This window comes from Ostrinia furnacalis, unplaced genomic scaffold (assembly GCF_004193835.3).
Source record: "Ostrinia furnacalis isolate ACB-3 unplaced genomic scaffold, ASM419383v2 OfSCF1226, whole genome shotgun sequence".
Taxonomy (NCBI): Eukaryota; Metazoa; Arthropoda; class Insecta; order Lepidoptera; family Crambidae; genus Ostrinia; species Ostrinia furnacalis.
The window spans coordinates 386,231-411,608 of NW_021131465.1; the positions used below are offsets into that span (position 1 = coordinate 386,231).

Below are 25,378 nucleotides of genomic sequence, written 5' to 3' on the forward strand. Positions count from 1 at the left end.
TGTTTACAAGCTGTTTTCGAGAGTCATCACGAATCGTCTCGCACTTAGGTTCGATGACTTCCAGCCTCCCAAACAAGCCGGTTTCCGGAAAGGTTATAGTACCATAGACCACATCCATACGCTGCGGCAGGTTATACAAAAGACTGAGGAGTATAACTTGCCACTATGCTTGGCGTTCGTGGACTATGAGAAGGCCTTTGATTCGATTGAGACGTGGGCAGTGCTGCAGTCTTTCCAGCGGTGCCGTATCGACTATCGGTACATCGAGGTACTAAAGTGCTTGTACAAAAACGCCACCATGTTGGTCCGAGTACAGGAGCAAAGCACGAGGGCGATTCCTTTACAGCGAGGTGTAAGACAGGGAGATGTTATATCTCCGAAACTCTTCACCGCGGCATTGGAAGACGCTTTCAAACTCCTGGAATGGAAAGGATACGGCATAAACGTTAACGGCGAGTACATCACTCACCTTCGGTTTGCTGACGATATCGTGGTCATGGCAGAATCGCTGGAGGACCTCGGCACCATGCTCGAAGACCTTAATCGAGTTTCCCAACAGGTAGGTCTTCGGATGAACATGGACAAAACGAAGCTTATGTCGAACGTCCATGTTGCACCCTACCCGGTGTCGGTTGGGAGCTCGATTCTTGAGATTGTTGACAAGTATGTCTACCTCGGACAAACGATCCAGCTAGGTAGGTCCAATTTCGAGAAGGAGGTCAATCGTCGAATCCAACTCGGCTGGGCAGCGTTCGGGAAACTACGCAACATCTTTCGTCCAAAATACCCCAGTGCCTGAAGACGAAAGTCTACAACCAATGTGTGTTACCTGTGATGACTTATGGCACGGAAACGTGGCCCCTCACTATAGGCCTTATACAGAAGCTCAAAGTTGCACAGCGTGCTATGGAGAGGGCTATGCTCGGTGTTTCTTTACGAGATCGAATCAGAAATGAGGAGACTTAAGATAATACGCGGAAACATCCTTATTCATCAACAACTTGTCAGAAGTAATGCTTTAATGAATAATAAATATCTTCAAGACCTCATTTTATTGACGAAAATAGAACTTAAGTAGTTCTGTACACTAACTAGACGAAAAAATCTGTCAAACTGGGGCAATACATAACAATATTATTTACAATTTAGTTTTAAAATTACTCAATAATGCAAAAGATCGTTCGTTCGTTATCATTTATTATTTTATTGTCATGGCTAAATCTTATTATATCACAAAACCCTAGGCATTGCTAGTGATCCAAGCGGTGTAGTTGGATACGCGAGTGTTGACTCCAGGGAACTGAGGGGCTCCACAGCCAAGCCTCCAGGAGGTGATGCCGACGACCACGCGGCCGTGGAAGACTGGACCACCCTCGTCGCCATAGCACTGATCGCGACCGCCGACGTCTAACCAGCCGGCACACAGCATGTTGTCGGTGATGGCCAAGTTGGCCATAGCATACCGCTGTCTGCAGACGTTCAGGTTGACAGTCCACATCTGCACCTGCTGCAGCTGCTCGGTAACTTGTCCAGTTTGCTGCAATAAAAGTAAAATTCACATAAGCGGTCTTGTATGACTTATGGAATTTGCAACACCAATGAATCGTTTTCCCCTTGATCAGTAAACAGCCTTTTTCACTGGTATGAATGTGACTAAATTAAGGAGTGAGAAAGACTAACCCTAGGTTGTACCATCTCACTTTAACCATAACAAAAGTCAAAAGTCTGTCAAACTCCTTACAAAAACACCCGTTAAAGTTCAATTTAAAGTAAAGTAACTCAACTTTTGAGATTAGCTGTAATTTAAAGTCTCTGTGGTTCAAATATTTATTTTCCATGCCTCAATTGTTGACCAACTCAGGATTTATAGCTAAGGAAAAAGCCTGTCCCGATTTAAAGGTAATGAATGATATCCACTTACAGAAATACGGCCCCATCCCACAGCGATGACCGGCGAGTTGTCAGGAAGGACGTAGTTGGGTCCACTGATGCTTGCATCCATGACGTTGTTGTTGCTGGGAAGATTAGCCGAGGTGCGGATGAGAGAGATGTCGTTGTCCCTGGTGAACGGGTTGTACTGCGGGTGGACGATGATCTGCTGGGTGTTGACCACGGTGCCGCCACTGTTGGCGAGAGCTGACCCCACACGGGTTCGCCATCTGTTTATGCCAGATCCACTGGAAAGAATAACGTATGTCGTTATATTTTTGACCAGCTTAAAGTTTTAAGAGTATTTAAAGCTGTTAGAAACGAGTTAGTTTTGTCAGCATCTTCCTTTTTGTAAGTAACTTAATAATTATTGAGTATGAAACTGTTGGGCATTATGATTAGTTATCTTTGACTCAGAGGCTAACAGTATTAATGTCACGTGTTTAATATCTTGAAAGAAAACGCTCCCGCTCGTTACAGTGTTTGACAGTAATGTTCTCATCATTATTATCATCAGCATCGGGTAATAATTTGGTCTCTATTGCACAAGTACGACCCTCTAATTCCCCTGAGATCCTATATTTAACTTTGTCATTTAGTCGCCTTTCACATCCCCAGGGATGAGTGGGAGTGGTTCTATTGTCTGCACAAACCAAACAGCGTAGGTACTGCGTGTATGGCAGTATACATAATATTACTTGTATGACTGCAGGCACAAACTACTAATACTACCTGCATTTCAGTACATGTTTAACCTTACCGAGCGCAGTTTTAGGCCCCTCGCCCATGGTGACTTTTTAAAATGAGCTTTAGTCGCATTTGCAACGCGTTACAGAACTGATGCCAACCAACGCGCTACAGCATTGTGACATTCGCGACTGTTTCGATGCAAACACGCGACCGTGCACGTTTACATAGCGACAGAAGCACGATAGCATCGCGTTTGCATCACGACAAAAATCGTGTTTATGTGGGCGAAGGCACACAGCTAGCGATCGTATTGCGACTGTATCGCTACAAAAAATCGTAGTCTGTGGGCGAGGAACCTTAAGTAAATATTGTGTGAAACTCACAGAGTACAGTATGCAGCAGTGAGGATCACTCGTCGTCTGAGGATGGTGCCTCCGCAGCGATGTCTATGGCCAGAGTTGCTGTCGGAGTACAGCAAGGAGGCCATCTCCGGGAACGTGCCGATGGCGGCCGGAGACCCACCAATGATCCTCGTGCTGGGGGCAGCTGGAATGATTTAGGACTAGAATTCAGATAAGCTCATATATTCAGATATTACCAATAAGAGGGCTTTTAAAAATTATGTTTTTTTTTTGGAAAATGAATCTAAAAAATACAAACTTGAAAAGTGATGAACTTGAAAAATATTACAGTAAGACCTCCATTTTAAGGTTTTTTATCGATATTTTTCCATGATTTTTTAGAATATTTTGGGTGGTTACTTGCGCCTGGGCGACCTTGTATTATGGACCTTGTATATTATTACACTATCGTACACACAATCGAAGTTGAAGTCCCCAAAAGACAGGACTAGTTTGGGGACTTTTTAATAAAGGTTACTTCACTTTATATTGAGCTAATTACAAAATGACCCAATTACGAGTAACAAAGGGTGTTTGAAACTTTTATTCCAACAACCTTGAAATAAATTATCTCACAGTGAAATTCTTTGAATCTCTTCCAAAAAAGACCCTTTTTCTGAATTAAGATTTCCAGCTTGAACGTACTCATTTTTGAAAATGATTTGACTCAAGGATGTATTTATTGAACGTGAATATTTCATACTTCATTAAAAAAAAACCGGACCTAAAGCTACAGTTACATGCTTATTATTTTTACAAAAGCATACCACTATTGAATTGCCTCTTAGTGTGCGTGTGTCGAAACATAGTCAATAAACATGCTCATTTCGAATTGTTGAGCACGCTTTTTTTAAACATGCTAATAAGCATGACTTTTTATGAGCATGTGTGTCTGCACAGTCAGCGTCAAATTAGTTCGAGACTCCCAAAGTAGCCAATAAGTAGTCGCAGCACGTCTTTGTTACAATCGGAATAAGGTTCTGTTATCAACTTATTGGCCATCGTTGGTGTTACTATACTTATTTGACGCTGACTGTACCATATGCCCGTTTTCACCATCAATCCCTAATTTTTAAGTGATCCCTATGAAGACAAAATTCTTGTTATGTGTTACCATAGGGGTCACTTAAAAATTAGGGATTGATGGTGATAACGGGCATTAGTCACTAGTATAGAATATAGAAGACTTCGTACCTGACACAGCAGCCAGCCCCACAACAAACAGTGACAGTACCGATGTAACGCTCATCTTGTCGGCAGCAAATGTGTCGTGTATCTGTCCCCAAACTGGCTATAAGTATTTATATTCAATAGATAATAAAAAAACGGATGAGTCAAATTGATAAAATAAGGATAATTACTTACATTGAAAACTAGTTGATTAGAATTTAGAATTTAATTCTTTCCACCAAGATTAGAGTACCAAAAAGTGTATAAAGATTAGTTATTTTTATACAGAAAAATTAGAAAATAACGCATTATCATAAATCATTACTGAACGTGAACTTGATTCTTAAAACTTTTGATTGCTAGCGCCTATGTCAACTAGCTGTAGTTGTAGTGGTTGTATCACAAATTCACAATATTAAAGTGCGAGTAGATTCGTTTTGGGTAAAAAATTTATATGAAGTAGGAGTAATTGTGTAATTACGCTAAATAAAATTATAATAAAAAAAACTTTTTTTAAAAACAAGCTTTATTCTGTTAATAACAAGTTTCTTCTGCTGATAACAAGTTTTTTTATTATAATTTTATTTTACACTTTTAGTTGTATCTCAATCTGGGCCCTGGTCATCAATTTTTTATATCAATTAGCACCAAAGTGCTCGGGAAGACGAATCCAACGAACCTAAACTCGATATGTTTCCGCCGTTTCGTTTAGGAGTTCTTATGGCCACCTCCCAAATCCATCATCAGGACCCTGGACATCATCTAGCACTAAAGTGCTCAAAAAGACAAATCCAACGAACCCAAATTCGATGCGATTCCGCCGTTTCGTTTAGGAGTTCCTATGACCACTTCCTGACTCCACCATCAGACCAGCTCAATGGTACCATAACATTGCATTGTCATCGTACTTACATAGGTATACTCATCGGTTGAAGAGAACTGGTCTTAATTTCAGTTGCAAGATTTGTCCCACACATACTAACAAGTGAAGTCAATATAAAGCTTGTAATAAAAAGCTTGTAATAATAATAAAAAAGACTACTTGCATGACAAGACGGATAAATATTATTATAATATTGTTGTACCTAAATGCAACATGCATTGAATGCAACTTTTAATATAATAGTTCCTATCATAGAGCCTATTGTGGTAAATACAAAGTTACAGGAAATGTATGAATTCTAGGAATTGTATACAACTCCTAGGAAATGTATACAGTTCCTAGGAATTTTATAGAATTCTAATATCGTTTTAGGAAATGTATAAAACGAACGCTATGTGTGAAAAATAAGTAAAACACATTTATAAATGAAGAATGAGAGTTTTTATTAAGTGTATCATTGAGACAATATGTAACAATCATACAGTATAATATAATATCTTTACTTCTTACTAATTCTAGGATCAGAGTTTTTATTAAGGCTCTCATTGAGACAATCAAGTATAATATCTTCATACTTCTTGATTATTTAGGAAATAAAGTTTTTATTTAGACTCTCATTAAGACTTACAAGTTACAATCATACGGTAATTATATTATTTACATCCTAGGAATTGTATACAATGACGGATTTCATACATTTCCTGTAACACATACATTAATAAAAATATTAGTCGTAATAATTATCCTCATAGATAATCATTAACTTTTAAGATATTACGTGGAATCATCCTTATCCATTAACAACTTGTCAGAAGTAATGCTTAATGAATGATAAATAAATATCTTCAAGGCCTTATTTTATTCATGAAAATAGAACATAAGTAGTTCTGTTCACTAGCTACACTCAGCGTCAAATAAATCGCACCTCTCGTGACAATAGGGATGTCTCCTGGATAAAAAAACAAAAGTTTTAATTAGTCCGTCAGTTAGCTTATCAAAAAATACTCGACACGTATTTTTCACTTTTTCAAACTAATGAAAATGTAAAGAGAAAAAGCGTACCAAAGTTCTAAAGAAAAGGCCCGTGACGTCAATGAGTGCGTAAAAGTGCAGCACTTTGTGACGTCGCGCGGAACTTCAACGCACTATAACTTTGTAATTATTTGTTTGATTGACAATTAAAAATATGTGTCCAATATTTTTTATATTAAAATAGACCGACTAAAAAGTTTTTTTTTAGGAAACTAGCCTATTACTTTCGCTTTAACATTTTTTTCTAACACAATTGGTGTAATTACAAATCCCAATCAAAATGAACTTAAAGAAAAACACATTTCATTTCTTAAAATAAACGATTAACATGTATCATAAATGTGACTTGAAAAAAGTAAATGTGCCTCACCTCTGGGACTATTTAGACCAATTTTTGTGGTTATAAAACCAAATAATGATCTTAACGTTTCCTATTCAACAGATGGATAGCGATTAATCCCAATTTAACAGTTTTATATCCATAAAACTTGGCTCGAGCGTAAAAGAGACACAGGATCCTTCTAAAGACACATTTTTAGGGTACCACTGCCAACCTTTCCTTTAGTGAAATAAAGCTTCTAAACTAACTAAGCTTTCGAATGATACCAATATTGGTGGGAAGTGGGGATGCATACGCTTGAAAGTGTTTGTCGCGGGAGGTGCGATTTATTTGACGCTGAGTGTAGATGAAAAAAAGATAAGAATTAGGTAGCAACAGTCAATGGAAGATATAGATAGGTACTGTTGGAAACTAAAGGACTCTACATATCAAGCACACGTGTAATATTTTAAAAACATTCAAATACCTATCTACTTCAAGTTCGGTTGTGTCAGCTGTGTCAAACTATAAACTTTACGACAAACGTGACCTACAAAACGAAAGAACGTTCTTGTCGAGTCATCAGGTAGACTCAAGCTTACAGTGTGCCCCACCTGGGAATCAAACGTGGCCGATTGTAACCAACCTCTAACCACTAGTAAGGTTCTGACAGAGCCGCAAGATTATGAAATAGTCAATTTTTTAATGAAACTAGGTTATATTGCTCTCAAACAAAAGTCAAAAGCAATATTATTTTATTCTTACCAGTATTTCATGGGTTCGCTCTTTTCTATGTAAAGATTTTTTTAAATGTCTTTATTCAACTAACTTCCATGTCCACGGTAGGTAAAGTTACTATATCGGCAACTTAAAAATATCTTAAACCGTCATCAGCCCACCTTAAAAACATGAAAGAATAGAACTGTCAGTTTATTTGTACCTATAATATTTAAAGAATTATCCTCCAACTCCTAAGCGTTAAGGACACACTAGTTCATCACTATGAGATGATGACTACCTGATGAAAACACTTGAATAATTTTAGAAACTATACATACGAGTATCTATAAAATTACTAATTACTAGAAGGCACTAGTTGTTTTTCAATTTTCGTAGCATACGTAGTATGTGTATATCTATGAATATTATAGATTAACAAACGATTCATAAAAAACCTATAGAATTAAAGGCAATCACACTTCCAGATGTAATTGCTAATGTTTCTTCCACAATATTATAAATCAGAAAAGCAAAGTAAGTACAAAATCTAGAAACTGGTATATTTTATAATTATCACTAGCTTTCGTAGGTTAGTTGTGATGAATGATTTCATACATAATATTCCTTTAAAAAACTCATAACTCATTTATTTGTGCAAGTAGGCTTTTAGAAAACACTTTTACACGTCCCAGTATTAACCCTACCACTGCTTCAGGACAATAAATGGGCCAGTGCTGCGCAAGAAACTCAGTCAATTTTATTTTATTTTCCGGCCTTTCAGTTTTACTGTATCCGAGACAAAAACGTACAACTTAGCTACTTAATCCAAAGGAAGTAAAGTAAGTAACACAGCTACTTAATAAGTAGTGTTAAGTACAAGTGTTTCCTACGTAGTTAGGTACTAAGTAACAATGCAACCGCCTATTGATTCTCTTCCAGTGTTCCTCAAGTTGCATTACTGAAACTGCTTGTTATTCAAATAAGTTCTAAGTTATATGAAAGTGTAGTGCTTGGTTCAACTTCGAGGCAACGCTAAACTTCTTGCTGGGAGTTCTGTTTCAATTTTGCTTCCTCGCTCCGCTAGCTTGCAGTGTTTCATATACTAAGATTTTGATGCGTACGCCAATCTATAGAATACATTTTATTTATTTGTATATCCTTTCATTATAATATAAAAATAAATAAAATAAAATTTACTGTTTCTAATTAACAACTTCTTATTAAATCCATTTAGTATTAATAACAAAACATGTTATATTCATATTTGTTTTGTTCTGATAGTTGTTAGTCCACATCTGATTGAACCAATTTTAACTGAGATCTTTTTGTGGCGCAATGTCTAAAGGTATTATAAAATGTATTTTTGTACGAACGCTTCTGCAAAATATAAATAAGTATAGTTCTGTACATTCTCCAAACTTATCTTCAAATTCATAGGTTAAATATATACTATTTAAAAATATATTCGTGTGGCAGAAAGGAAAAATATTGCAGATATAGATACAAGAGATAACGATCTTCAAATTGGACTAATTTATAGCTACACTAACGGGGTCAATAACTGAATGCAATCATGTGAAAATTATCGGATAGATTATCTTTTTTATTAGTTTGTTTTGACATTTATTGTACCCACTTACTGCACTTACCGATATGTTTGTGGATATGTGAGTTTAATACTTTTTATACATTTATAAGTTGAGTACTTAAATTGTTTGTGTGTTTTCCTATCGTGTGAAAAAATCTTTGCTGCTTAGTAGCAGGGATACATTAATAAATAAAATATTGTGCTTATTGCAAAGCTTCATTGCTTTGTAATGCCTATTGGCTAGCTTCGAATATGCTCTATGGGACCATAGAATACAATATCAGTTCAGTAGGTATCTAAATAATGATTGTTGACACAAAGCATGAAAAAATTACTATTACCAAATTGTATGAAACTTCAAATTATGTACCTACTGTATCTGACCCGCCAAAAGTTTTATTAGAGTGCGATCTAATCACGCACCGATTCCATAATCAGAAAACTTGCCCAAGTAAAAAATCTTCAGAATGATTAAAAATACAAATTGGCTTGCAGATAAGTACGTTACCTAAACCATTCGTGGAAAAAATGGATGTGACTTCACACAACATTGGAAGGTTAATTCAATAAACACGGCGCTCCAAGTTTCAGATAAGGGATAACAAAGTTTGCAAACAAAAGAATAACGCCCTTTTACACAGACGCAGACAGACAATCTCGAGTGTATGGATTAATGATAAAGTTACTCATTTCCAAATATCCCATTTGCTGACAGTTGGGTACAAAAAGTGTACGGGTTTCATCACAACATTAAAAATAAATAAGACATTTGATAAGGTTCGGTCTGGTCAGTAAATATTCATATTGGTGACTGCGTACTGTAAAAATATGTCCGCGTAGTTAAGATGTGACCGTGTGATTTTAAGTAGTTTATTCTCCCAGTGATTACAAATCAGTTCCAAAATGGTGAATAGTGTGGATGCTGGCAGTAGCTCAACATACTTCCCTGTAGCACTCACTGGAGGTAAGTCAAAAATAAGAATCTAAGTATGCTTCGAACTCAGACGCCTTTGACGTTTCTATAAGATGACTGACAGGATTTGAACCTCAATTCTTACAACCCAGACTAAAGAAAGTCAAAAAAATTCGTATAGAATATTTAGCAAGTAGGGTGTGTTTCATTTCATGACACTTGGCATATTTGGAGTCGGTGTTGGAAGATTTTATAGTTTACTTGAGCTTCTCACTTGACAGCCTGGCAGGCACACTTTTACGATGGTGGATTCAAAGTATTTGGTTTGACTACAGAGCGAGAAAACACGCACACAGTCACAATCGTTTTAGTGTGAATAAAAATAGCATTGAAATTACCTAAACTTGACACGCCACGCTAGATGTAAACGCTCTTAATATGGAATCATTCAAAAGTTACAATAATTGTTGCTGAAAGTAGTGATTGTAAATAATTATGTATACTGAAATTATTAAATCTGCGCGGCATTTCAATAAAATAAACTAAAGTAACCAATTGATAGGTATAATAATTTCTCTTCTTAATTATCGAATATACCCTTTGTTTATGCACCGCCAATTGCTCTATCAGTCACATGCCATGTGATAATGGATAACCTACTTTCAACATATAAATACGTTTCTTTAAATTTGTCAACAACAGTGCTTACTGAATTTAAGAGTTAAACTGAAGTGAAGGTGTCTACTATGAGACTTTTGTCTGGACAAGACAAAGATGGCGGCGCGGCTGAGTCTGCGCTCATGCGAGGTCAGTGGAGATAACCTGTGGTACAAGACCCAAGTTCGCCGATAAATTCATCACTCGAACACAATATACATTGCAATGATCACATGATCACAATATTCGTATTGTGGTTATGTACGTTAGCACGCTAATCTCTATGCGTTATAGTTTAGGTATATTCTCAATGATCCCTTCTTATTAAATCCACTCTAAATCTTTAAGCTACGCATACTATTCAGTAAGAGTCATGTTGCCTTCAGTAAAGGGCATCCAAGAACATTATAATTTAAGAAATATAAGTTACCCTTTTTTTTTCTTGCGAAAAAAGGTTGAACAAATTGCCTATTGTATTATTTAAAATATCAAATTATTTTACTGTAGTTCCTTACCTAAAAATTGTAAAACTTGTTTCATACCCAGACCGCTTAGACAACCCAAATCCCTCTACGAAATTAGGAATCTTTGCTTTTTATTAATTGAACCGATTGTGATTACGAGATCTTCAAGTCTTACCGCAACAGTGGACACTGTGAACATTGTCTATCAGATCCACAATGTAATAGTATCACATTGCTTTCCTTTAAGAAAAGTCCCTAGAAATCATCTATCATAATATATCTAGAAATGCTGTAATTTAATCAAGAGTATTGGACAAATTGTGAAATATTGCCCGCTTAGCAGCCGATTATAGATAACGTTATCAACGGACGCATCGAAAAATATTTGATGCGGTATTTATTTATCTGTGCATAGTCTAGAATATCTTCTAAATTATTCAGTAGGTACTTAACTCATGAGATTAATGACATCATATTAATGAACTTTAAGAATATTATTTTATATCTCAAAAAGTATTTTTGTGGTGTAAATAGAATGAAATCAATTGAAAATAATATTTTTTTTTGCTGTATTTAAAGTAATTAAAACAAAGTAGTTACGTAAAGTAAAAAATAAACGGTGAATAAACTCTGCCTCAAGCTTTGTAATTGAATGAAATTGTGCATGAAATTTACAAAAAAAATAAAAGTAAATTACCTATCAAAGTAATTTACTTTTCAAGTTATTGTAACTCAAACGTCAGGAATATTGTTTTTACCTAAACATGGTAGAGTCGTGTTACTTCCTATTTAACTTCTCACAGCAGTCTTCAACGGATAAAGTTTCAAAGATAATAGAGTATATGCAATTAGTAATAAATAATAATAAAAGTCGGCAGTAGGTGGCTCTGAAAGAAATCTTGGCGAGGACATTAAGCCGGTGGAATTTATGTAAGTGGCTCCAGCTGACAACTGGGATTAGTGTTTGTGGCGGCTCGTCTATTATTGGCTATGGTTTATTTATAGCATTTTATGGATTATCTTCAAGCACCAAAAGAAGAGAGCTAGTTGAAAAAAATAGTACTCAATGCGATTTAATACCAGTAGGCCTAGAATGAGCGCCGCGATAAGCGTTTATCACGCCATTATATCGATTTTACGCGATAACCCCATATATTTTGTCCCAGATAAGATATTATCATGGTGTGTATTCTAGCCCAGCAGGTAAAAAATCCCATTCTATTACAAAATAGTCTGACTGTGAAAATATATCAGGCAAATATGTCTTATATGGTTTTGAGGTAATCAAAATTCTACACATGAACAATTCAAAATAATCCTCGCAATAAAATAGGCTGTGGCACCTAATTAAACCAATTAATCTTAATTGGATTGCTCGTGAACCCAATCTAACTTACAAATTCTCAGAAGACCGATCCAATATATCTACCTGTGCCAATGGCAGGAACCAGCTTTATCATACGCAGATGTTGTACTTCCCAATACATATTAAATAAACCCATCTACATTATTATTTCTTGGAAATAAAAATATTTGTGTATGAATATCAAAGTTCTGTTTTGAGCTAGTGATGCGAAAATATTTTTGTATGGAAAAAAGATTTGGTATATTCGCACTTTTTCATAGTAAATGCAAAACACTTACCTCGGTTAAAGATTTATTTATTAACCCTTCATGAGGCTGTATACACATATTTTGAACCCTCTTATGTTGGGGTCAAAAACATAGAAAATTATAAATACGTAAATAAGTATGTCTAAATTGTCTAAACCTCTATCACATATACACATCGTATTGCTTGTGACAGCGACGTACGTGACGTAACCGCGTCGGTACGAGTACATTTTGACAGTAATCGCCTCACGTTTAATAGACTAAGAGCTAGTGAACGCCAGACCTACGTTATTTTATAAAGGCTGAAAGTTTGTCAGCGCATGCTCCCATCATAGCTAAGAACCATGGCCAAACATGAAGTTTGGGTCATGGTGGCTTTGGCAGACAGACGGTACTAAAGGTGTGTAAAATACCAACTTAATTACGTCAAAGTATAAAGGCTGATTTTTTGATATTTCCTTCAAAATGTTATTAGAAATGACGTCATTAATTGACAGACACCTACCATGGTGGCAGCCCTTAGCCAGACACCTTAAAGTTCATGAAAATGTAGTCCTACTTACGTCATACTATAAAAGCTGATATTTACATAAAATATTTGAACTATCATTTGATGAAGTTTCCTCATCAGCCAGACACTTCTGATGGTTCCTTCGCCTTGCCAGACAGCTTTTAGGGTGGCTGAAAGTGCGAACGCGAGGCACTATAATTATTGTTTTTTGTACTTTTTCTTATGTTACTCAAGTATTTGAGTCTGTAAATCATCATCTCATGTTGATGAGCTGATGATGGAAGGTAAGTACAACTCCTTAAGGCTTAGGTAATCCCTAATTTTAAAGTGATTACCTCTGAAAGTTGCCTAGAGTAAAGTTCTTAGCAACATTATCATTACCTATGTTAATGCTAATGTTGCTAAGAACTTTACTCTAGGCGTTTAGCAACTATTTTGAAGATAAAATTTGTGGCACCACATTTTCCGCGTATATAAATTCTAGTGAGGATTTGGGGGTCCTAATTCAATATAGAATTGTTATAGTATTATTTGATACTATAAATTTGATTATACTATGCATAGTAATAGATATATCGTGATGGTTTCGCTGGAAGGATACTCTGCAGCGCAACCACTTTCAATAACAAAATACGGCGAAACCAGTGACATAATTTTTTTTAAAATAGGACTAGAATTTTATAGACATTTCAAAGATTTATTTTAGAAACTTACACTAGACTAGTTAAATCAAAAGTAGTTCCGCCGGGGAGCATGACGTGAATTATCCTACAACTCCTAAGCGTTAAGGAGTTGTACCTTCCATCAACATGGGATGATGACTAGCTGATGCAAACACCCAAATAACTTTAGAAACTATACTTATATATACTGGTTAAGGAATTGTCCTCCAACTCCTAAGCCTTAAGGAGTTGTACTTACCTTCCATCATCAGCTCATCAACATGAGATGATGATTTACAGACTCAAATACTTGAGTAACTTAAGAAAAAGTACAAAAAACAATATTTATAGTGCCTCGCGTTCGCACTTTCAGCCACCCTAAAAGCTGTCTGGCAAGGCGAAGGAACCATCAGAAGTGTCTGGCTGATGAGGAAACTTCATCAAATGATAGTTCAAATATTTTATGTAAATATCAGCTTTTATAGTATGACGTAAGTAGGACTACATTTTCATGAACTTTAAGGTGTCTGGCTAAGGGCTGCCACCATGGTAGGTGTCTGTCAATTAATGACGTCATTTCTAATAACATTTTGAAGAAAATATAAAAAAATCAGCCTTTATACTTTGACGTAATTAAGTTAGTATTTTACACACCTTTAGTACCGTCTGTCTGCCAAAGCCACCATGACCCAAACTTCATGTTTGGCCATGGTTCTTAGCTATGTTGGGAGCATGTGCTGACAAACTTTCAGCCTTTATAAAATAACGTAGGTCTGGCGTTCACTAGCTCTTAGTCTATAACCGCGCTATTATCTACACAATTAAACGCTAATAGTTGTCAATTTGTATAGAAACGACACCCGCTCATTTCAAGCAGTCTGTCAAGGGCTTAAGGTTAAAGTTCGTAAGGAGATGTTGCCCTTTTGTAAATTCCAAAATCAATTTCATTCTCTAAAATGGCCATAACTTGTACCTTGTACCTTAGAATTAGACATGAGCAGATTCTTAAACTACACCTTTCAAGGGTCAAAGTTCTTCTACTAAATTATCCTTATTAAATTAATTTAATATACTCGTGCACTGCAACGCTTAAATTCAACGCGATAAAATAAATTCTCCATAATTACACTATACAGTCTTTCGTGAAGTCGCATAAAATTATAATTGAAGCAATAAAACGAAGCAAAATTATTATGTAATTCCATTTTTATAGCGCACTGTGTAATAAACCCGCGCATATCCTAGGGTTTTAGGACAAATTAATGACTTTTTAGCACAATTACTTTCCCAGTTGTATTAATTTCAGAGAGAATGTCGTATATTAAAATTAATAATAGGTTTCTATGTTTACATTGTAAGGCTTTGTTATAGTGAGGCTTTGACACTCAACATAATCTTCGCCCCAAAAATAGATTTCTCAGAAACTGAAAAAAACACTTAAAATCTTAAATACTGAAAAATATTAACACTAATTACACTACCTACTACTACTAATACCTACTTACTTGATACACATACAAAACAAGCCTTGTGTAAAGATGCAAACGTTTATCCCGAAAAGAGCTTATGCTCAGTATAACTATTATTTTCAGTAAAAGGTTTGCAGTAAGCACCTAAAAGTCATAATCAACTAAATAGCTATTGGACTATTTAGCCTAGTCGCAGACCACAGAGTTTTTGTCGGCCGATAACATGTATGAAAGTGCGCAATTTGCACAGATATGGTCTTCATACAAATTAAAATCGGCCCAACTACTTATCGGGCGACTAATGACCGTTTTCACCATCAATCCGAAGAATTTTTGGTCGAAAGAATGGTGGGGCGCGTCTTCGTGGATGGTATTATTTTATACTTTGTGGTTTGTTACGACAAATGCGATGTATGGTTGTTTGATGAATGCTTTATTTTTTAGTACTGATTTGTGCCTCAAACCGCAAAATCCCCAAACAGACATCAACCTTATTGGTACAGCTATTCATCACGGCTCTCGTTACGCCTTCTGATTCTGAGCGTGCAATATGTATGTGCTTTCAGAAATGTAAGGCTTAGGACACATAGTTTCACCCTTCGTAAATCAAGCAAGCATCAAATGACACCCACTAAATCCAATCTTTTAAATCATTTTCAGAAATGCTTTGGATAAAATTAATAAATAACTTCTTTTACTGAACTAAATACTTTTTAAGTCATATTTTCCCAGTTCGTAATTCATTTTTGTAGCAGTAAATTAAAAATTAAATTGGTAAAGATACACAATCATCAATCGATCGTCATAAGCCCCCAATGCATATTCTAGCAAGATTATAAAAGACAAAACAATTAACACAACTGTTTCGATATTATTAGATTACTCTGAACAGAAATAAAATAATCCGTGTACAATTTCCTTATTCGAATCGAGTATGTTTGCCGTAACATTGTTTCGTGTACGTACCTATATTAGCTTCCTGTCACTGATGACATAATTTCCCGTAGCGAGCTACGACAACAACTTGCTAGAAGTAAAACAAACAAACCAGGTTATGTTTCTTGCCAATAAATTATGTTTAGGCAAATTTGAAACTTGGGTACTTCGTAAGACTTACTACTTAACTATCGGTGGTGACTATTTATTGATTTAAGAAAATGTAGAAATGGATTGAATTGAGTGATTTTCGATCTTTATATTTTTCTGGCATTTTTCAGGAACCTTCTTCGATCTTTATTTAATTTATAAACCAATACGAATTAGGTCCTTGAGTTTTGCTCTTTATTTTGCTTATTACTTTTATTTAAAGACCATTAATAGGAACACCTATTACTATTTTAATACCAGTGAGCACTCAGCCCAAAGTCACAGCTCCCCTTTCAGTCACCAAGGGTTCAGGGGGTAGACGATTACCCTAACGGTTTATTCAGTAAATAGGCACGACTGGCAGTTGATTGCCGGCGGCCCAGATAAGAAGTAGGCCGGATTTGCAAGGGTCACCGGATCGACCCGTGGAGGGGACAAAATCTTATTTTTATGGAACTAAATGGTTTTTTTTTAAACTTGTTGTAATATTAATGATTGGTGCTTTTGCCGTTTCCTCTAGCTAGACTAATTAATTTGTTTCATTATGTCAATCTATGGTTTATTTTATGTTGAAAAAAATACTTTTTTACAAGAACATAGGTAAAGGTCGCGGGAAGAGCCTGGATGCGGGCAGCGCAGGACCGTTCATTGTGGAAAACCTTGGGGGAGGCCTTAGTCCAGCAGTGGACGTCATTTGGCTGAAACAACCAACAACAACAACAAGAACATAGACATAAATAGTTTTCGCTTTTATCCCTCTATTACCTACTACAATCTATTGTCGGTAGATCATTCGAAAAATAGGAAAAGATCTTATCCAAAAATCAATTTTACATAGTTTTGTTTTGGTGACAAGGCACCATTCTGGCACTGAAGTGCGACACCTTGTCCAAATAAAAAGCTTTACAAACATTAATAAAACAATAATTTAGTCAACAACAGCCTTTAAAACCTACAATAACATTATCTTACGGTGTTATAGCACCTCATCCTAAAAATATTCTGTCCAATATAAAAGGCTGTTCAATTGAATTGCGGTTCGAAGAGAAGAAATACCGCTGTCATGAATCAAGAGCGGAGAAAAGTAATTAGGGATGGGGTCCGGTGGGGATTCTTCCTACAAAATCGGATTTCAATGAACTCAAAGCTAAATCAGAAAAGATAGATTTAAAAAATCAAACTCTAAATGTTATTGATTTTTGAAAATATTGAATATAGTTCGATATTATTAACTGTATTTTAAAGAATTGCATAAATGTAAAGTGATACAATTCAACGACCTAAATCATTATTAATGAAAATTACTGTAGGCAAAATAAAATACTATTAGGGATGTGCAGCTGATGATGTACCAATCATAAAATAAAAGTTATTTAGTCTCTGATTGAGATCAATCTGTTTAAAGATCGATAAAATATCGATTGTTGACCTACACCGCCATCCCTAAAAGTAATCCGTAGATTACAAGCGTAGAGCAGACAAAGAAATTTTCGGCGCAGGGCGGGTATACACAGAGGGGTTTCTGTTTCTAATAATTCCTATTGCCCGACGTGCAAAAATATTGCGGAACAAAAATCACAAACGCTGAATAATTTATATCTCTAAGGAACAAAAGATTTCATTTGTACTGAATAAAGTCCAGTCGAGTAACAAGTTTACTTCTTAATCTGAGATGATTTTATTGTTCTGAGTAACAATCTACAGAATGCTTATCTTGTGGCTGGGAAATTAATTTAAACCTGAATTAGTCTGCGAGAAGCTTAATCTAAATTGAGTCAGTTACTGGCAATGGAACTGCATAAGGACAAAGCTCTTTATTTTCTTTTTTAAATTAAAACGGCTTCTGCGAGAACGGATAATTGTTTTACAGATTGAGCGTTTTCAACGCTTGGCTTAACGTTTACCAATAAGGCTTTAAAGCCTAATTGAAATATATGTTACGGTTAATGTGATAAATTGAAAATTATTAATAATAACCGGTTATTATGAATAATTCCCGACAGTCGCGGTGAAAGTGATAAATTAATCACATTTAACAGTGATTATTTAATAATTCAACCTTTGTACTAACAAATTTCATAAAAGAGAACAAAATCTTGTGTACGTGCTCGTGTACAGCCAAACTTTTGAACGTTTTGATATCATATACTAATATAATTTGGCATAATGAGTTTGGAATGTTTTTTGCATAATATTACTTTTCCATGATGCCTATAACATAATGTTTTGATTTAAAGTGAAATATAGGTTAAGCCGCCTATTTAGTTTTATACACACATAAATGACCTCATATTAATCACATTTACCAAATCATGCGGTAATTATTCATAATAACCGGCGATTATTCATAATTTTCACATTTATCACTTTGACCGTAACATATATACCAATTATTTATAAACAGTGGCATCTTAATTTATTCGTATTAATTTTGTTATTTGTCATCTATATTTATTTATTTATTTAATCTTCAGCACAAACTAACAATGCACTGTAGCGGACTTAATGCCGGATGGCATTCTCTGCCAGTCAACCACGGGTCATGCAGAAAGAGTAAGCGAAAGGGTCACTGATTGACTGACTCACTCATCACAAAATCTCAGAAACTACAAGTGCTAGGAGTCTCAAATTTTGCATGGGGTATCTTTTTAGAACGTAGGGGCTCACTAAAACTGCAAGATTCAAGCCCTAAGAGGGTAAAACGGGGACCACGCGTACGAATTCGCGAGTGGCCGCTAGTTCAATAATTCTTCATTGGTTTGAAGTATTAAGACAGTTGTCACAGTAATTTGTGTCACGTCACGCTGCAATGGATGTAGGACGAAGGTACTGTCGTCTGATGTAGGTATTGTCCTTAGTCAAAACTCAATAGTTTGAAACTATAATGTTTTGCCTTTAGGCAATGTAACAACCATTATTGTAATTAAATGCACAGTTCTATCGCAAACTAATGTCACTTTTTCTGAAGGCACTGTAAACGTCGACTTTTTTAAATCGCCGCATCTGTACGCCTTATAAAGCACAAGCAGCACAAGCTGAAATTGTTTAAGTAAAAAATTAAGCCGTCCGCTAGTGTCGCACTGTTTTGCTCCACAAACAAATTAAACTGTTCACATTTTTGCTCCACGTTAATTTTAATAAACCGTGCCGTGTACGCGACGTCCGAGATTTCTCGATTAACTCGAAAAAGTTCAAAATTAATTAGAAATGTCACAATTTGCCAGAGCAAGTTGATAGAGTCAGGCAATCTCAAATCGTGCAGTGATAATAATTAGTGGGTTTTAAAAAAGCAATTAAGTATTTTTCACGTATTTAAAAGCCTTACTAGTTAATTGGTTAATAATAAAGATTTAGTACAAAAATAAAGACATTTGATTTTTGACTCACAAAATTCTAGCCCTGAAAACCTACTTTAGTTGATCCCAAATCTGTAAAATATTATTTTAGTAATCATCAACAGCCCTTTACAGTCCACTGCTGGACTATGAGCCTCCTCCACTATAGTGGAGGGTTTTGCCATAATCCCCACGCTTGGCAGGCGGGTTGGAGATCGCAGTTTAAAAGATTGATGTTTTTCAGAGAGCGCTGCTGCCCGTTCTCTGTTTGATGTGTAGTCCCTAAGTCGCCTCTTACGACACCCGCGGGAAGAGTAGGGGTTGGTGACAAATGTATTCTACTCTGCCGTCACCACACGGCATTTTAGTAACTTTGATATCAATTATTTGTAAGTTGAATTAGCAAAAAAGTGACTTGTTTTTGCCATACCAAAATAGTTTTGACAGCTCATAAAATATTAATTCAATTAAGCGCTTGTGTCAACTACCCTAATAAGACTCCTGATGACTCCACAGACTGACAGTGTCAAGTCCTTAAAGCAATTATTTTAGCCTATCAAAAGTAAAACTATTTTTTAAATAAAAGCAACGAAATAAAACCCTGCAGAATATCCAGACTTGCCAGCTCCCAACAAGAACAAAGGGTGTAAGTAACAAAGCAGGGAAGTTGAGTAAAACGCAGGTTTCACCCGCTCTGGGGTTTGAGCCGAAGCTATAGTCGCAATTAACTACCGCCCCTGGCTGCAGTTTCGCAGAATAAAACGCTCTTTCAATCCAACAAAGTTGCTGGACACCAACTCAAAGTTTACAGAAAACTGAACGAAGCGAAATTACGAAATTAATTATAAAAGTTCACTTTTACATTTAAGCGGCCATTTATTTTACAACAAAGTTATAAAAGTTCCTTTTGCCTAGTAAAATAGGTACTAAGTTAAATTTTACATTAAGGTGAAATTCGCAAATTGAGCCAAATGATTCTGTACTACGGAAGGGACGTTAATACTCGGGCCCGGTACTTTGCCGGCCTTTCGTAAATAAAAACTCGTCACTTGGGACAAATAAAGCCAAATATATAGACACAGAAGTTACTACGACCCTTGAAACAAATAAACCTATGTTTTATTGCGATCTGACATAATATTAGTAAGTATGTTAGTATTCAGTGAGATAATTATCTTTTTCAGTAATATTTATGTAAGACTATAAGCGTGGGTTACTTTTTTGTATGCAAGTATACATGATGCTAAATGGTTAAAGTGTTTTAAACTATGAAAATTGTGTTCCTGAACTGAAAATATATAAGGAAAAATGCCGTATTGTTAACAGCAGTATATTTCGCCAACGGAAAAATAAAATAAAAGCAGACGTCATAAAAATAACGAAACATTGCGCGTTCCCTCAGGATACACTAGTACACGCGTGTAACATCGTAAGTCAAGTTAGCACTGTGGTATCGTATGTAGTTGTAATAGAAGCTATATTACAACAAAATTGTATAGTCTGATGTGCTGTCTGTACAATACAGGGTTGTATCGTTCGGAAAATCTTTTTATAGGATGTGTGGAAGCTACAAGAGAACAAGATGTAAATTACTGCCGTCTCTATTCCCACAAATGTTATTTTCGTTCTCTGTTGCAAAAAACAAAGTTTGAATTTATCAAAAGTGCACATTATCAAAAGAATCAATACAAATCTACACTAATATTATAAAGATTTTGATGGTTTATATTGAATAAATATTTGATTTTTTTTTCACCTTTAATATCCGACATTATTAACTGATGAATATAGCATTAAGAAGTTCACTGAATCAGCTAATTACTTAATAATAATTATCTAAATTGGGATGTATATCAAATATAAATATAAACACATTATTGTAGGTACCAACAGTACACAAAACAAAGAAAAGAAAGCATCATACATTTAGGTTATTATATTGCTTTAAAGCAATCTCTACCAGGCAACTTAGACAGATCTTTTAATATCTTAATTAAGCTATGAATATCTTTCTTTTTAACTCCATAAAATGGGACATAGATAATAAAATACGTCGTGCAGTCTCCATTTTTTAATTATTTGTCGCTCCATCCCATCTCAGTATAATACTGTAAGTGCTTGACCCGTTTCGGAGCTGTAACTCGAACAGTCCGCATAATGTAATGAATACGTATAAACAAGCAAACAACAACAAGCTTAAGAAAATTGTGCATATTTTGTGGAAATGGATAAAAGATATTTTTACAATTTGGGTTGACATTGCCTTTATTTGCGACGCATTTATGAGTAAGTACCCTGAAAAAAGAGCCTATTCATAACGGTATCTTCCACGAAAACGAGAATAGAACAATTTTACTATTACTACTATTTGTTTAAATTTAAAAAAAAAAAAACTTTTCAAAACTTATTGTCATACCAAGAAAACGTTACAAACATCTTTCCACTTAGACTCTCTTTCTCTTTGTCTAACTTTCTTTGAAATATTTTGAAAAATATGTAAAAAGTCAATGTTACTTATAATTATAAACAAAACCTGGACTAATATTGAAATATCACAATTATCACTGACATGGATGCTGCGTTCACATCGGCTCACGCACACACAGGGGTTGCGTTGTGACGTCACGCCAGAACGAGATCCAATCATGCATCACGTACCTGCATGAGCAGGACAAAATATAGGCCAAGAACCGTGAGCCGACCTACCTTAGAGGCAAGGCACCTACGTAATAGGGCGCGCGCCAACCAAGCGCCGCAAATTATAGATAGCAATTTTTTATGCCCATGACGCAGACGGTTGATGTCTAAATCAGGCGTTCAGTTTTGATAAATATATCTTTTCTTTACCTAAATATATATTTTTTCTGCCTACGCCCTGATATTATTACGGTTTAGATATTTACAATATTAATTTATATGAAAAAGGGTGAATGCTTTCACTTTTCTTTACATTATTCGTAAAAATAAGTAAATAAGTAAGTAATATTCATTTTCCATATTAATTAGGTTAATAAGCATGTTGAAATTGGGTCAACTATATTTAAAGTAATTTTCAGAGAGCGCAATTCGTGGGTCAGCTTTGATCCCAGACAAATAGACTCTCCTTGGTCCACCAAAATGCAAATGTTTATTTATTACTAGCGGCCGCCCGCGACTTCGAGCCGTGTAGATCCCGTTTTACCCTCTTAGAGGTGGAGTTTCATAAAATCCTTTCTTAGCGTATGCCTACGTCATAACATCTACCTGCATGCCAAATTTCAGCACAATCCATCCAGTGGTTTGGGCTGTGCGGTGATAGATCACTATGTCAGTCAGTCACCTTTGAGTTATATAGTATACTAGCTTTCCGCCCGCGGCTTCGCCCGCGTGGAATTTTGTCTGTCACAGAAAAACTTTATCGCGCGCGTCCCTGTTTCAAAAACCGGGATAAAAACTATCCTATGTTCTTTCCCGGGACTCAAACTATCTCTATGCCAAATTTCATCAAAATCGGTTGCGAGGTTTAAGCGGGAAAGCGTAACAGACAGACAGACAGACAGACAGACAGACAGAGTTACTTTCGCATTTATAATATTAGTTGGGATTTAGATATAGATATTACTTCAACGTCAAAGCTTTGGACGAAACCGCCAAAAAAGGATAGCTTATGTTTCATCCCAAAAATATTCACAAGATAAATCAGTTGATCTAATATGGACGCCCGCTGTAATACTTCAGCCTAAGATAAGTTGACTGGTGATTTATAGGAAAACGCATTCCTTTATTACTTACATTCTCTTCGATCATAAAAAGCGAAATTGGATTACGTAGTTTTATTGCTATATTTTTGGTTCGCAACACAATAAAACTTTTTCGGGACTCCACGGCTACGTGCAAGATATAATTTCTATTCCGAAAATTCCCGAAGAGTCACACACTTAACAAGAACAACGAAGTTATCGAACATTGGCGCATTTACATACCGCCAGGTAAGAGATTTGTCAAGCCTCAAGAATTTTAATGCTTCCCCTTTTGGTGAACTTTTGTGGAGTAACGCTTTAACGGAAGCCTGGTTTGCGGAGCACCGATTAAATTGATTGGCCAATTGCAAGCCTATTAAACTTCAGAACTTTGATTGTACTGAATAACATTGTAAGGTTTTAAAGGCTTAAATAACAATATTGATTCTAATTGTTTTCATCAATTTATCGTCAGCATTATTTAACCTGGAAGATTTTAAAATACATTAACTTATTATTACACTGAACTGAAGCCCATGCCCCGTAAATTCAGTCGAAAGATCGCAGATATGCTAAAAGGGCTATAAGTCAGTCACGGTCCCCGTGTCCATAATAAACTACGCTGTTACAAAGGCCACTTTTCATTCAAGTAACCCTGTGACATTCGTTTGTCAATTTTACTCCCAGCTCGGATTGCTGTTGAATCCCCAGGTAATAGCATGCTAGCTTCGGTGACCTATTTCTGACATAACGCTGAACTTCGGGATAATACAATTGGTTTACATATCAGACAACGCACAAAGGTTGTTTATAAAGGTCACTGAAATTCGTCCGATGATAAATAGGTATTGAAAAGAAAATTTAAATGCAAATTACAAACCTCAATAAATAAGAAACTTTCATCACGAGATACACGCCTGTCACTGGAACAGAATTTAATTAAAACTTTACAATATTGCAACTGCGAACGATTATTCAAAATGTTTGAATTTCCTTTCATTCCCTTAGAGGCAAAGAAAAAGGCTTTCTGCTGAAGACAAACTTGTCTCAGACAACCGTGAATAAATCAACAAACTGTTGCTTTACATTTGCCACAGACAATAAACTACAAACACTACGATGAATAATTTGGGACCAAGATATAAATCAAGGTGATCCCGCCGCAACCGGTAGCGGCGGGGAAGGTATCACTAACCTGGTTCATTTGTTACTCTGATACTTTACACCCGCTTTTATAGGGCTACTTAATCCATATCAATAAATTTTAACGCTTTATTTATCTTTATGGGTCATCTTGTCATTTTACGAGTATCATAGAGGGAACGAGGTGATGTCTCGGAAAGAACGCCCCTAAGGGCTTCGGAAAAGCTATGTTCTTACACGCTGGCAAAAATAGAAGTTGGGTTATTATAATATGTAGCAGTTAACAGTGAATTAACTTCCTAGTTTCGCCCGTTATTTGCTAGGTACTAGCTTTCCGCCCGCGGCTTTGCCCGCGTGGAATTTTGTCTGTCACAGAAAAACTTTATCGCGCGCGTCCCTGTTTCAAAAACCGGGATAAAAACTATCCTATGTCCTTTCCCGGGACTCAAACTATTTCTATGCCAAATTTCATCAAAATCGTTTCTGTGGTTTAGGCGTGAAAGAAAGACAGACAGACAGACAGACAAAGTTACTTTCGCATTTATAATATTAAGTATAGAGTATAGATTGAAGTTAACGTCTAAACAAGACTATATATACCTCTTCACATTGGCCGTCACATGCCATAACTTTCCGCGCTAATAAAGCTTTATGTTCAAATGTTTTTGTCGCGAACTTTTTGTTATTGTTCTGTTCTTGATTTTGATAATACTCATACAAGTGATTCGTTTCCTTCCTCTCAGAAGAGGATTTAGATACTTGTATCGGATTTAATGCTATTTTTTTTTCTACTTGATTCGATCCTTTAATCACAATATTTTTATTAGCTGACGTATTTTATTATTAGCTTCATAGGTTCGTATGGCTTAACATGTGAAATAGAAACTAGTTTAATTTAGAAGCAATTTTCCTATTTAAGTGCTCTTTTTCAGTCAGTAAAAGATATACATCGAAAAAGCAATCTAACGCTCTCCAAACTAATATTATCCCACGTCTCCACACTTCTTCTACACAAACATTTATTGCCACTGTAAGAAACGAGTATCAACAAATATTAATACAGACGGACATGT

At 35.7% G+C, this 25,378-nt stretch overlaps 2 protein-coding genes across 3 annotated transcripts in view; one reads left to right on the plus strand and one right to left on the minus strand.

Annotated features, from left to right (window-relative positions):
* The window catches only part of kcc (solute carrier family 12 member kcc), a 341,704-nt gene that overhangs the window by 220,509 nt on the left and 95,817 nt on the right, over nucleotides 1-25,378 (plus strand). The window lies entirely within an intron of this gene.
* On the minus strand, nucleotides 1,181-4,293 carry LOC114351939 (trypsin, alkaline C-like). Its single transcript, XM_028303296.1, has 4 exons — nucleotides 4,215-4,293; nucleotides 3,003-3,165; nucleotides 1,922-2,177; nucleotides 1,181-1,537 (listed from the first exon to the last, which is right to left on the minus strand). Exons 1-4 carry the CDS (start codon nucleotides 4,267-4,269, stop codon nucleotides 1,241-1,243), a joined length of 771 nt encoding a protein of 256 aa, XP_028159097.1. The 5' UTR covers nucleotides 4,270-4,293; the 3' UTR covers nucleotides 1,181-1,240.

Coding starts and splice junctions, on each gene's coding strand:
- LOC114351939 (XM_028303296.1), bottom strand. CDS start 4,269: ATGAGCGTTACATCGGTACTGTCACTGTTTGTTGTGGGGCTGGCTGCT. Junction 3,166..4,214: donor GGGGCTGGCTGCTGTGTCAG/GTACGAAGTCTT, acceptor AAATCATTCCAG/CTGCCCCCAGCACGAGGATC. Junction 2,178..3,002: donor ACTGCTGCATACTGTACTCT/GTGAGTTTCACA, acceptor TATTCTTTCCAG/TGGATCTGGCATAAACAGAT.